This window comes from Pogona vitticeps, chromosome 2, assembly GCF_051106095.1.
Source record: "Pogona vitticeps strain Pit_001003342236 chromosome 2, PviZW2.1, whole genome shotgun sequence".
Classification (NCBI taxonomy): domain Eukaryota; kingdom Metazoa; phylum Chordata; class Lepidosauria; order Squamata; family Agamidae; genus Pogona; species Pogona vitticeps.
Window position 1 is genome coordinate 206,345,906 of NC_135784.1, and position 14,730 is coordinate 206,360,635.

The window sequence follows — 14,730 nt, forward strand, 5'->3', positions numbered from 1 at the left end:
AACTCTCTAATTCAGGCAGCTTGTTGCTTTGAAACCAGGTTTCCCCTGTGGAATTATTAATGGTTCCTAGAGGAGCTTGTTTTTTCATCCCATTGGCCATCCTTGTATCTCTTGAATGAACCAGGATACAAAGCACCAACGCCTGTCCGACCAATCAGAGGAACATGGATATGTCCCTCTCTGCCTAAGGACATGAAAGATTTGCTGTATGTGGCCCAACGTTTTGTTCTCAGAGCAGCCAACTAAATATCTCTGGGAAGCTTGGGAATAGAACAGCTCTCCCTGGGCACGTTTCCCAGCAACTGCTATTGAGAAGCATATGGCTTCTGTTATTTGAAGTTATGGATAGCCATCGTGACTAGTAGTCATCAGCGGCCTAGCGCTTCATAAACAGATCTAATCCCCTTTTAATATGAATATACTGGCAAACCTGTGTGTGGAACTGATGTAGCTGTTTCCCACTTTGGGGGAATTAATTTGGCTTCCTAGGGATTTCCACCACCACCCCCCCATAGTATATGTATGTCCGTCAATTCCCTTTCTCATTCTTCTCTAGATCCAGCACCTAGAATGGAAATAATCCCCATTAGCCTGATAGTCTTTAGTTTTGTTTGACTCACACCTCGGACTGATGCAGATGAAACTGCTTTACTTTTGAGGTGTGGCTTCCCATGTTGGTTGAAAAGAATCCTGGTTAGTCATAATCAGACGGTTGCACTGCTTTGAAGTTGGGATGACGTTGGGAGGTCACGGGAATAAACAATGCTATGGTGTCCCTCCCACCCACCCACCCACCCACACACACACACACACACACACTCACACTCACTCACTCACACACTCACACACTCACACACACACACTCTTTAACCACACAGTTAAGAGATTATGCTGGGTCTGCGCTGGCTGTGTTGGGGATTGCTGCTTGACTTGAGGTTTGTTATGGCAAATATTAATAACCCTTGTTTTTAAAGGAATAGAAATGGCGTGATATCTGTAGCTTCTGCAACCAATGAACATTACCCAGAGATTGTGCTTCCACAGCACCCTGTCCTGAGCCTGTCCACTACTCCCTGTGTTTGTAGATCCGCTTTTACTATGCACGTGGAAGCTGGGCACTCAGCAGTCCCCGAGGAAGGACCCAAAGACCTCCGCTGTCCTCTCTGTCTGTACCACACCAAATATAAACGGAACATGATCGACCATATCGTCCTTCATAGAGGTAAAGGAAACCCACAGGACTGTACCAATGGCCAAACTGGGTCAGTGCTAATGACTCCTGGGTGCTCAATGGAAAGCCTGGTGGCCCAGGAGAGTTTGCAAGTGTCATTTGTTTATGTCAAGCATCTGGGGAGTTAGACATGAGGAAGTGGAGAAGATGCAAGGGCTTGTTCACTGCCTTCAGAACCTTGCTGTTTGCTGCTGTTGTGCTTCTGATGGAGTACTTGTAATAAGAGAGCTCTGGCCAAAATCCTGTTCGTTACATGCACTAGGATAAAACGATCAGCATAAATCTTGCTGATGAATTACCACATGATAAACAGTTAGCAAAGACATTTGCTGTTGTGTGCCAACTCAGCACACAGCAGCAAATTCCTACACTAATGTCTTAACTTGCAGCAGTTCATCTGCGAGATTTATGTTGATGGTGCTATGCCAGCATAAAAAAGTAATAGGATTTTGGCTTGTGTGTGTGTGTGTGTGTGTGTGTGTGTGTGTGTGTGTGTGTGTGTGTGTGTGTGTGTGTGTGTGTGTGTGTGTGTGTGTGTGTGTGTGTGTGTGTGTGTGTAAATAACACAGCTGTCATTGCATCTGTGTTAAAAAATAAAACAATATCTCAGTTCTAGCTCTGTGCTATCTTATGCCTAGAATGTCTTTCTACACTTAGCCACAAGTGGCACCTGGTCTTCCAGGACAGAACTACACACACTTAACTTCTTGTGGATCCCCCTTCTCTACCCTTACTTATTTTTTATTTATTTAAACCCTTTCTATCCTGCCTTTCTCCTTAAAAAGGACCCAAGGCGGCTTCTTCATTTTTCTTCATTAAGAAAAATGACAAATTATTTCAGATTCTGTTGGCGGCAAAATTGTGCACTCTGAGGAGACAGCTGTTTGAGCTCTTCAAGGCTGGGAATCTTGCCATTAGTTATCACACTTGATGCTTAGAGATGGTCTGTTGGCTACTGAAATCCATACCCATGTGTTAGAGTGGCATTCTGCCTGATCACAGGCTGAGCAGCATCCACACAGCAGGGTATCGATGCTGAGGTAACAAGAGTGGTATGTGCCATCTCTACCCCATAGGAAATCACTTCATTTTTTGCTTTTCTTTTTTGCAGCCTCCATAGGGTAGAATGCCACTTCTTTACAAGCCCTTTCACTTTACCTGAATGCTGTACAGGAGTATACGGTTCATTGAAGAGATGGGAAGCAGTTAACTATTGGTTAACTGTGAACCCCAAAATCTAATTGCACAGTCAAAACTAGTGTGCCAGCTGTACCTATTTCTTAGAGGTCTGATTTGGCCACTGTGATACATCTTGTCTGGATTATTGTAACACTCTCTACATGGGCCTGCCTTTGGAAAGTGTTCGGAAACTCCAGAGGGTCTACAATGGTGCAGCCAGATCACTAACTCGGGCTGGTTACAGGGAACATATAACCTTCCTGTTACAGCAGCTCCACTGGCTGCTACTGGGCACAATTCAAAATGCTGGGTTTAACCTACAAACCCCTAAAATGGCCTGGGTCCAAGCTGTGTCAAAGACCACAACTCCCATTATGAGCCGGCTCAGGTGTTAAGATCACCAGGGGAGGCCTTTCTCTTGGTCCCACCACCCTCACAGGTGTGCTTGGTGGGGACATGGGAGAGGGCCTTCTCTGTTGCTGCTCCCAGACTCTGGAACTCCCTCCCACGGGAAGCTAGGCTGGCCCCATCTTTGTTGTCCTTCTGCAAGCAGGCAAAGGCCCTTCTCTTCAGGCAAGCTTTTCCTTAATGAGTGGTGGTTTGAGAGCATTTTTTTTAATGGACTATTGTGTTCTGTTGTTTTAAATGTGCTTTAATACTGATTTCATTTACCATATTTAATATAATACTTGTTTAAGTCTTTTTTAATATTTGTATTCTTGCTGCTTTAGTTTTTAAATATTGTCTTTTTAATGATGTAAGCTGCCTTGGGTCCCTTTTAAGGAGAAAAGTGGGACGAAAATATTTAAAATAAATAAATAATAAATACTTAAGTCAAGTTTAAGTTGCAGGGAACCAATTTTTAATAATTAAGTTGATGCTAAACTGCCAGTCTAAATTAGGTGACTATAGTAGCTATAATAAAGCCTTACCAGAAAAAAGTTTTTAAAAATACTATTTTGTATTCTCTCCCCACACCTGCTCATTCTGCATCTTGAATTGTGGAGAGTAAGGCTTTTGCATGGGCTTTTGAAAAACTCTTTTTCCACCCATGCTACCAAAACCTTGATCTTTTCCCTCTCCCCCTTCTCCTCCTTTATAATCCTCTCTCCTTGTCTTTCCCCTTTTGAGCTTCCTACCCTATTTCCCCAAAAATAAGGCAGGGTCTTATATTAATTTTTGCTTTAGAAAAACGCATTAGGGCTTATTTTCAGTGGATGTCTCTTTTTTCATGTACAACCATCTACATTGATTCAAATACAGCCCTGTCATCTTCTCCTGCTTACTGCACAATGGTGGAGGCTGGGGTTTCACTGAACTGGGGCTTATTTTGAGGGTAGGCCTTATATTACGAGCTTTCTGAAAAATCACACTAGGGCTTATTTTCAAGTTAGGTCTTATTTTGGGGGAAATAGGGTACTTCCCAAGGGGATCCCAATATTCCCAGGGAGTCAACATTCATTTTCCTGGCACAGACATAGTACCCTGATATGGTGTCTGACATAGAATACAAGGCTCCCACCTTGATGCAAAGGAAGAAAGAAAGAAACACCACCAACCCAGTCTAAGCTGTACTTGCAAAATTTTAATAAAGGATTGTAAAGCCTAATTGACTTTAATCCTCCCTTCAGGATTAGAGATGCAATTTAAAAAGTGAAGGGACATTCCCTCTGCTTTGATCAACTAGAGATATATCCTGAACATATATCTGCATATGCCCTGTTCTCAGCCAAGAGAAGTTTTCTTGTGGACCAAAGCCAGACCCAGGGCTGAAGCAGATGTCGCCTCTTTCTGCTCCCTCCTTCTCTGGGAGGTGAACTGTTTAGAGGGAGAAGGAGAGTCTATCTGTAATCTTTGTTTTTCAGATTTTGCCGTCTTCTGCAGAGAAATGCAATGCAGCGGGTTGGGAAGCCAGTGGAGACTGTGGGAAGTAGGGGGGAATTTGTAGCCATCATTGCTGTGTCTCAGGTCTTTCTTCGGTGTGATAGGACAATATAAACCAATTTTAAGGGTTTAAGCTGAGTTATCCTTCCATTACTGGAAAAAAAATGATTTGGTTAATTCGTTTTGCTAGCGTTGCTTTTGATTTCTCATTCACAGTCATTTTGATTACTTTTTTTGGAAAGAAAGTCCAATGGCTTGCTCAAAGGCCCCTCCATTGTATCTGTATCTCCAGGGGACTCAAAGTGCATGGAACAAAGCCAGTTTAGCAAGAGGAATAGTTCAGCACACAAGGAATTCTGGTGTTGAATGTAACCTCTGAAGGAGCTGTCATGCCAGCCTGCCAGATCTTGTTGACCCCCAGGACATTCTTGGAGATTTATCTATTTTATGAGGTTGTTTAAAATTCAGGAAACAGGAGAAAGTATAGGGGCTTCAAGAGCCAATAATCATTTTTTCGTTTTATATATTCTGCAGCATGCAAGTGGATCAAGGGGGGGGGGTTCCTTCATGGCTTATTTTCTCCACTGGTTTAGGTACGTGTAGAATATGCAGATGAAGTAACGTTTGCATTGGAAATAAGTAAGAATGGAGTAAAGTCCTAAAATATGGATGAAACCCCAAAAAAAAACACAACACCAAACCACACACCACCCTTGCTTATAATCTTTGCTGCCTTTCACTCACTGAACTTTTCAGGATTTAGCTAATCAGATTTCTTAATCTCTCCAAAAGAGGCAGCATGGTGACTTTTTGGCCTGCCAAATTTTGTTGCCAATTCTTCAGCACCGAGGTCTCCCTCGTGACCCTCTTACTAAGAAGTCTCTTGTGTGTCTCAGATACACACACAGGACTGTCTGTTGCTAGGGGAATGCTATCCAGAATTGCAGAACAGTAAAATTTATACATTGATTTAAGAGTCTACCATCTTGTCCAATATTTAAAATGTTGTATGTGGGTCAAATACTGGAGATTAAAAACATAATGTGCAAGAACACAGTAAAATACAACATGAAAACCTAAACTAATATGAAATATCTTAAATTTAAAGTATTTAAATTTAAATTTACAGAGTTAAATCAAATTAAAACTCAACATCAAAGGAGCACAGCACTGCAAACATCTAAAAAAGCCTCTTAAAACTGAAGGTTTAAAACAATCCAAAAGCATAAAAAAAGTGTTTAGAATTAATATGAAAATGTATACAATAAGTACCAGGTGAAGCCCTCTGTAGTGAGAATTCCCCTCTCCTTGGGAGCGATCCACTTAAGAAGCTGAAATGGGGATTTTTCTGACAATGTGCTCAAAATATAGACTCTTATATGTCTTCAGCTATAAGGAGGAGGAGAAAAGTGCACTATTAAGACAATCTTCCATCTGAGGCAAAGTTCATATACTAAGGGGGAAAGGCTTCCATTTCCTTCATGCTATTCTAAGACACCTCCATAGTGGCAGAAAACATGATGTTTATCCCCAAAAGTTTAAACAAAAATTGTTGCTCTAGCCAATAGGAATCTAAATTGGTTGGAAGCCTATCAGCACTACTATTGAAAATTTCCCTCCAAAATTACTTAGTCCTGCTTCAAACAAGCTTTTAAATGTCTTGCAGAATTATAATATTTGGCTTTTATAAGAGGGGCCCACTGGCTGAAATCGTGTAAGTCCCAATTGCAGTATGCCCATTCAGTCAGAGGGAATTTGTTGAGTCAACTCCTTGGTAAGTTCCATTGATTTAGTGGGACTACAATAGGTGTGGCCCCTGTGCTGAGAAACAGGATTTCAGCCACTCGGACCCACATTCCTGCAAGTGCCCAGTTTACCCAATTGCATAATCTGCTGGAGTGGTGCCGCAGTGTTCCTTCATTTCCGCACTGGCAACCTGTCATGGTGCTCCACTCTTCTTGGTAAATAGGGGCCCCTCTGCAGCCTCTTTTCCAGCCCATGCTCCTTCTGAGCCATAGGTGTGAATGGTTGTTGGGCTCATCTTGGAGGATGAGTCCCTTAGTGGAACCAGGCATGACAGCTTCTTCACTTGCATCCAGTGGTTTTATTGCCACCTTGACATAGTCGAAGTTCTTTGTTCTACATTGTAGGATGATTCCTACATCTTCATTTACCTAATAGGGAAATATCAGAAGCTGCTTTCAGAAACATGAGAAATCCCACTGCACTATCCGCAGTAATATCCAGGCATCTTTTTGCATGAATCCCTAACAGCATTTTTGTTTGTCTTGTAGGAATAGTTAAGATGTCCTGGATCCGACTGTAAACATCACTAAAAAGGAATAACATGGGTCATAGCTGAATTTCTAATCTGTTAAATAAGTATTTACAGTAGATGATACTAACAGCTATAAATTGCAATGCTGTATTAGTATTGCAAGGTGATCATTATACCAGATTTGTAGACTGATACTTCTGCATTAATATTTAAGATTAGCATGCATTATATTTCCTCTTACAACATACAGTCTTCCTCCTATTCATCATGATTGTATTGTCTCTTTCTTGCTGTGAGATCTAATTATCTGGCTGGTAACATTAAGAAAAACAAAGAGACCCTTGTGATACTTTAAAGACTAAAAAGTTTTGTTTGCTTTCATGGAATGTAGCCCTTATTGTCTGGTTCATCAAAAGAAGTTGGCTACACCAAGCAAAACTTCTTAGTCTTTCAGGTACCACAAGAGTCATTGTCAGTTTTACTGCACCAGGCAAAATGATTAATAAACTAGCAAAAATAATATGTGCTCAAAGTTTGTTTCACATCTGTTCCATCATTTTTCTGGGATATGAGGGGGTGCTGATAAGTATTGAGCCTTTCCCAGAAAAAATTGAACTAGGAAGCTATAAATTGTAGGGTGTATTGGCCAATTTGTCTGTATTCAATGGTGCAAAAAAAAAAATCAACTATCTATGATTTTAACTTATCTTTCATGTTCAGGTCCAAAGTGAACATGGCAGCACCTTGAGAAAAGTTCAATGTGGAAGACCAAAGGACCATAATCAAGTTCCTGTTTCTCCTAAGGGAAAGGTGCAAAGCAGATCCCTGATGAAATGTCACAAACTATGGGTGACAGTGGCCCTTCATATGCAACAAACGTTGGGTTGTCAATTTTAAAACTGGCCATTTCGGTGTTGAAAGTGAGAAACCCAGTGGAAGGCCTGTTTCTGTCTCTGTCCCTGCAGATGTGAAAGCCATCCACGACATGATCGTGGAGGACTGTCAGATATCAGCCAAAAGTATTGCTATATATCTGAGAATATCACGTGAGAGAGTTGGTGCCACAACGACCTGGAAATGAGAAAGCTGGCAGCAAAGTGGATCCCCAAACTTTTGACAACCAAACAAAAGAGGAAACGTGTGGAGTCATTGGTGGCTGTTTTGGAACATTTTGCAAGAAATGAGTCAGATTTCCTGGGCAAACTGGTAACTGGTGATGAGACATGGATCTACTGTTACGATCCTGAGACAAAGGAACAGTCTAAGGAATGGAGGCGCAGTGGTTTTCCCAGGCCAAAGAAGTTCCAAGTGTGTCATTAGTTCAGCCGAAGATCCGGAACCTGAGGGGTTGCCTACAGCTGATGAGAATGCTGAGCGATTAGAAGCACAGACAGATGAATCATCACCAGATTCTCCTCCCCCAGTAGCCAGGGTAAGGCTAGACTTTGGCAAAGATTTTTGACGCAAAGGTCAGATGATCGCCTGAATGCTGTGCTCAGAAACATCAGATCAGCTAGCCCTGAGTATTGACAGAATGAAAGGCTTCCAGCAGTTCAATTACTGTTTTATTATATAAGCAGCTCCCAGACACCTGGGAAACTCGTGGAAGCAACAAGTCAAATCTCTGGCTTGCATTCACGCTCCTGTCTACCTTGAACCTTGTTCTCTGGACCCTTGGCTTTGGACTCTGACCCTAGACTACGTTGTGTGATTTGGCTTTGGATCGTGACTTTGGATTACGGTTTGTGATTTGGCTTTGGCATTTTGATATCGGGTCTGCATTCTCTGAACTTCTGACATTGGACTGGTTTATTGGACTTTGCTGTTGAATGTGACAGATTGCTTCCACCACCACACTCCCCGCACAAGATGGAGGGAGAAGCAAGAGAAGGTTCGAGTCCGCTAAATGCTGTGCTTACTCAAGTGCAGTTTCTTACCCAAGCGGTGGTACAGCTTCAGCAGCAACAACTGCAATCCCAAGCCAACACTGCTTCCCAGGTCAAGTGCCCTGTGCTTCCTCCAGAAAAGTTTGGAGGAAAGGTGGAGGAGTTTCCAGCATTCCTGGCACAGTGTAAACTGTATATTGAGCTGTGTGCCAGAGACTTTACCACGGACAAAACCAAGGTATGCTTCATAGTCAGCCTTCTCAGGGGACAGGAAGCTAAATGGGCTACTCCTCTACTCCTTGCTCCTTCACCCCTGTTAACAAATTACCAGGACTTTTTGAACCATATCTCAGCAGCTTTTGCTAATCCCTTGCAAGCTGCTACTGCCAATAGGAAGATTTGGGCTTTGAAACAGGTTAAGGGTTCAGTTTCCCAGTATTCCACTGAGTTCAGACTCTTAGCTCAAGACTTGCTCTGGAATGAGGCAGCTCTCATGGACCAATATATGGAGGGGTTGGCTGATGGGATCCTAGATGAGCTGGCTCATGTAGATTGACCCAATACGCTGCAAGTGCTAATCACTCTATGCCTTCGCATTGATGGCCGACTGGAGAGCTGATGCCTAGCACAGGGAGGTTTCCATCCCTTGCAGCCACCCCCGATGCCCACCAACACTAGACAAGAGGATTCTGAGCCCATGCAGTTAGGGGCTGCTCAGCCACACCTCACCCCGAGGAAAAAACGTGACGCTGCTCCCAGAATCTCTGCCTGCCCTGGGGGGAGCAGGACACTTTGCTTCTGGCTGCTTGGTTAAGCGGCGTAACCCCGGCTCCACACTACCATCATCAGTAAAAGATTTGCCCCATGTCTGGAGTGGACTCCCAGATGTGGGCCACTTAGCTGGGTCCCCTGAACCCTATGTTAACATCCCAGGTCCATTTCTCATACCAGTGAAACTTTGCCTGCTGGACGGACGTTGGCTGTTTGTTTACACCATGGTCGATTCTGGAGCCGACCGCTGTTTCATTGACATGGCCTTTGTGAAACAGCACCGGATCCCCGTACAAGATAAAGAGACCCCGACCCTAGTTGAGTCCATAGACGGGCATCTCCTCCACTCTGGCCCAGTGACCCAGGAAACCCAACCGGTATTTCTCCAGGTCCAACACCATCAGGAGCAACTACAATTCAACGTTGCATGCATGCCCTGTTTCCCACTTATTCTGGGACTTTCCTGGCTCTGAACACATAACCCCCTAATGGACTGGGCACAAGCAGAGTTGCATTTCAGGGACCCGTGTCCGCCTCTGGGTCCTTGGCTGCAGCAGGGTCAACAGATAGTCCCATGATACCCTTGGAATACAAAGACTTTGCTGATGTCTTTGAGGAGAAGGGGGCTGACCAACTACCCCCACATCAACCCTATGATTGTGCTATAAATGTGGTGCCTGGGGCAGCCCTTCCTGTAGTGCAGATGTACCCTATGTCTGAACCAGAACTCGTGGCCTTGGGGGCCTTTCTTGATAAAAACCTGAAATGAGGATTCATCAGGCCGTCCATGTCACCCCTGTCTGCACCCGTTATCTTTGTTAAGAAGAAGGGCGAAGAGCTCTGCCCCTGCAATGATTACCGGGCTTTGAATAAAATAACCATTCAAGACCGTTACCCCCTGCCGTTGATTGCCAAACTCCTGGATCACCTGAAGGGGGCACGTATTTATACCAAGTTGGATCTCCGGGGCGCCCATAATTTATTGTGAATCCGTGCTGGTGATGAGTGGAAGACGGCTTTCAGAACTTGTTATGGCCAGCATGAATACCTGGTCATGCCTTTTGGTCTAACCAACACTCCAGCTGTGTTTCAGCGATTCATGAACATCATCTTTCAGGACCTGCTTGATTTCTTTGTGATCATCTGTCTGGATGACATTTTGATTTACTCCTAAGACCCCGCTCAGCAAATGGAACACATTTGTCAGGTCTTACAATGATTACGAGACCACCGACTCTATACCAAGCTGGAGAAGTGTGACTTCAACTTGCAGGAAGTTGAGTTCCTAGGTCACATTGTATTTCCCCAAGGGATCCAAATAAACCCAATGAAAATAGAGTCGGTTCTGACCTGGCAGAAGCTCTGGAACCGTAAGGATGTGCAGCGGTTTTTCAGCTTTGCGAACTATTACTGCCAGTTCATACCAGCCTACGTGGACATAACCACGCCGCTGACCCGCTTCCTCCAGCCCAAAGAGCCGTTCCTTTGGACTCCGGAGGCAGACCATGCTTTCAACACACTAAAAACCCACTTTACCACCAAGCCAATTCTGCGCTATCGGGACGCCCAACTACTGTTTACTGTGGAGACGGATGCCTCCAGTGTCCCTCTGGCTGCAGTGCTGTCCCAGCGGGAGGACCCCTGACAGTCTCTGCAGCCCTGCGCTTTTTACTCCCGGCAGTTCACACCCTCAGAACGCAACTACACCATCTGGGAGCAGGAACTCTTGACCATCAAAACCACTTTGAGGTCTGGAGGCATTACCTTGAAGGGCCCAGCCACCCTGTCCAGGTTTTGATGGACCACCGGAATCTGGAACACTTGGAGACAGCCTGACGCCTTAATCAATGGCAGATCCAGTGGTGTCTCTTCTTCTAACAATTTGACTTCCGCATCACTTACATCCCGCATACTCAGAATCGGAAAGCCGATGCCTTCTCCCACAAACCAAAATACGCTGTTCCAACCTGTGAAAAGTCTCTGACTACACCTGTCCTATCCCTTCAGTGTTCATAGCCACTACAACTCATTTGTCCCTGGCTGAAGAAATTTGGGCCAGCCAAGCTCAAGATCCCTGGGCCAAGCAATGCTTGCAGGAACTCCAAAAGCAAGCTAAGTATGCCTATAAGACAGCGGCTGACAGAAAACAGCTGCCCACAGAAACATCAGATCAGCTAGCCCTGAGTATTGACAGAATGAAAGGCTTCCAGCAGTTCAATGACTGTTTTACTATATAAGCAGCTCCCAGACAGCTGGGAAGCTCATGGAAGTAACAAGTCAAATCTCTGGCTCACACCCACACTCCTGACTACCTTGAACCTTGTTCTCTGGACCCTTGGCTTTGGACTCTGACCCTGGACTACGTTGTGTGATTTGGCTTTGGATCGTGACTTTGGATTACGGTTTGTGATTTGGCTTTGGCATTTTGATATCGGGTCTGCATTCTCTGACATTGGACTGGTTTATTGGACTCTGCTGTTGAAACCCCTGGGAATGTGACAGAGTGCAAAGGTTGGTGCAGAAGCAAATGGCAACAGTTTTTTGGCATAAGAAGGGAGTTCTGCTGGTGGACTACCTCCAACAGGGTTCAACCATCAATGTAAAATATTGCTGTGCTTTATTGACAAAGTGGAGGCAAAATATCAAGGAAAAACGTTGAGGAAAGCTCTCCAAAGGTGTCATCCTGTTGCATGACAATGCCTCATCACATACTGCAGGTGAAACAATGACAAAACTGACTTCCTTAGGCTTTCAAGTGATGCCCCATCCACCCTATTCTTCCGACCTGGCTCCTTCTGACTATTATCTGTTCCCCAAATTCAAAAAACATCTAAAGGGACAACGATTTGGGAGTGTTCTGGAGGCAACTAATGCTGCAAATGAGTGTTTACACCAGCAGTCGGAAGAATTTTATTTGCAGGGACTTAAGAAGCGGCAGGACAGATGTCGCAAGTGCATTGACTTCCTGGGGGAATATGTAGAATAGCATGGCAGTTACAGTTTCCTAGCTCAATTTTTTTCTGGGAACGGCTCAGTACTTATCAACACCCCCTCGTATTACCAGTTAATATCCCAGATATTAAAAACAAGTACAATTTTTTTTAAAAAAATATTTATCTCGAGTAGACGCTGTCTAGGGGGGTGGGGTAGAAATCTAATAAATAAATAAATAAAATTAGATTCTCAGAAAAAGTATTGGAAATTCTAATTTGGTAAAAATATATTTAATAGTTTGTAGGCCCAAAAATATATACTTAATAGTTTGCCTCCTTCACCCAGGCACAAATTCAAGATCCCAGGATTTTCTAGGGATAAGGCACCGTGATTAGGTTACTTTTTCATCTTTGCTGTAGATCAGCGTTTGGGAACATTACTTTGTGGGATTCTTAATTCCTAGAATTCTTAAACCAACCTGGCCTGGCTGTGACAACCAAGGTCTTTTAAGAGCTGTGGTATCCAAAAGGAACATTTTGAAACTGCATATGCCATTTCTGTCTTCCATTCAGAAACCTTTCAGATAGCCCATTACCAATTTGCTTTTTGTGGAAGCTGACATCCTGGCTTATCATGTTACCGATGTAAATTATGCTTAGGATGGGTTGGCCTGCAATGGGAGATATTAGAAACTCTGCATCAAATAGACAGTAGCGGGGTTAGATGGGTGTTTTCATTAAACTGCAATTAAGGTATAGTGATAGAACTTAATATGCGGCTGATGCAATTTACAGTCAAGAGTATTGAGTTGCTAGGGAAGGGAGTAGAGCTCTTTTTAAAAAGAGGAATGTGTTTCTCATTAAGCTGCTGTAGGCTGCAGGATGTTATCAATCTGCCTGAGAGCACTGTGTGCGCTTAATTCAGGTCAAGCAATGCGAACACCACTATAAGTAAAGTTTTATCTTACCTTATATGGGCACAGTGGGAGCTGGAACTCCGTTGTGCTTTCATAAGGCTTCAAGGAGGGATTTTTAAAGGCCCCGAAGTGGTTGTTGCACTGACACCCTGGTGGCAAGGAAGAGCTTCTGGCTTGTAAAGTGAGCTTGAGTTTCCTACCAGGGTAACCTCTTGAACCCTTTTGGGTACGCCTCTCCTCAGAGCTGCACAAATACAAATCCACGCCTTTGCCAAAGCTTGTCGGCTTTTCATTGAGTCCAGATAATGCAATTAGCTGGTGTTATCTTTTGATAAGTCATTCCCGCCTTGACTCTGAATAAATGCCCTGACATTCTTTCAGGGCCAAATGCATTTGCTAAGAATAAAATGCCTGAGGCCATTCATGTTTTTAACTAAGCAAAATTACTGTTTTACACTGCTTAACAGAAGAGGAATAAGCATATTTTTATGACTTCCTATATATATTCTTGGAAAAAAAAAGTCACCCAGTTATGCACATTTGTTTTAAATATGGGTTATTATGAGTGAAAAATCTCATACAAACTGATTGTGAAACTGGTTCACAATATTTTTTTTATTTTGTACAGTTAGTTATGAGAGAAGATAAAGGGCTGGCATATATTTGGTTCACGTTTTAATGGGAACTGACCTAATTTATTTACGAAAGTAGTACAGTACATCAAGCATAGCATAATTATCAGTTTTCACAGTTCCTCAAATTTTATGGTCCAGTTCTCTGAGAAAAAAATGCATATACCTGTTCATTGTATGAAATCCCCTTTACATGTTTTTGTAGATATTTCTTCTAATCAAGATTACTACTGTGAATCTATTTCTGGGTGGTTCCCCCTCCCCCCCCCCCCCAAAAAAGCTAATAGATAAACAAGATGAAATGAACATGTGCTTCAGAATTGAAACACTCAAGTTGAAACTAAAATAGATAATTCCAATTAAAGTAGATAATTTTGATTGTTTGTTAAAAGTTTTTTTAGCCTATTTCTGTCCAATAGAGATCTTGGAGTGCAGCCCTAGGTTGAATGTCTGTCCTTATATATGTATATGGTTCTACTTTAGGGGAAACTCTCACAGTGCAACTTCCAGTTAAAGATAAAATAGGTGACAAACAAAATAAAAAGAAAGAGGATCTTTGGCCTTATGGACATAGGGACAAATAAAAATTTCCCTCTGAAGGTCCCTTGGACATCGTAGTCTTCAGAAGGTGTCAAAAATTCATTGCTAGAAATTGCATGTTGGCTTCCTGGGACTGCTGTTCCCTGAGTTGTGAGACATTGTAGTTCTAAGATTTGATTTTAAGATCTGTTGGTTTAAATTTGTGATATAGACATGGCCCTGTGTTCACTACTTAGCCTTGGACAGTCCCACACTATCTGGACATCATTATACTCTTAAGATCAACAGAGGACATGGTAACATCAGCAGGAGACACTTATAATCTAAGATCAGCCAAGGACACTAAATAACTTATTTTCATGTCAGATTCAGACAGCAAGAGCATGCAGAGAAACATTCTTGGTGGTTTCTTTCTGTCATGACTACTAGCCTATTGAATATACCTCCATACTATTACTTTGTACTTTTATAGTCAACGC

At 43.1% G+C, this 14,730-nt stretch overlaps 1 protein-coding gene and 1 long non-coding RNA gene across 13 annotated transcripts in view; one reads left to right on the forward strand and one right to left on the reverse strand.

The window, feature by feature from the left end:
- The window catches only part of ZNF462 (zinc finger protein 462), a 158,149-nt gene that overhangs the window by 129,856 nt on the left and 13,563 nt on the right, over positions 1-14,730 (forward strand). For 7 of the 12 annotated variants that reach the window (XM_072991988.2, XM_072991992.2, XM_072991990.2 and 4 more), the window contains one exon: positions 975-1,222. In XM_072991988.2, coding sequence (XP_072848089.2) covers positions 975-1,222 — 248 coding nt within the window. The remainder of the gene's footprint in view (positions 1-974; positions 1,223-14,730) is intronic. The other 5 variants (XM_020805038.3, XM_078384850.1, XM_078384848.1 and 2 more) reach the window with 1 other exon arrangement.
- LOC144586519 (uncharacterized) lies at positions 3,976-13,293 on the reverse strand. Its single transcript, XR_013541386.1, has 3 exons — positions 13,131-13,293; positions 6,172-6,468; positions 3,976-4,447 (listed from the first exon to the last, which is right to left on the reverse strand). It is a non-coding gene; the product is annotated as an uncharacterized LOC144586519 (long non-coding RNA).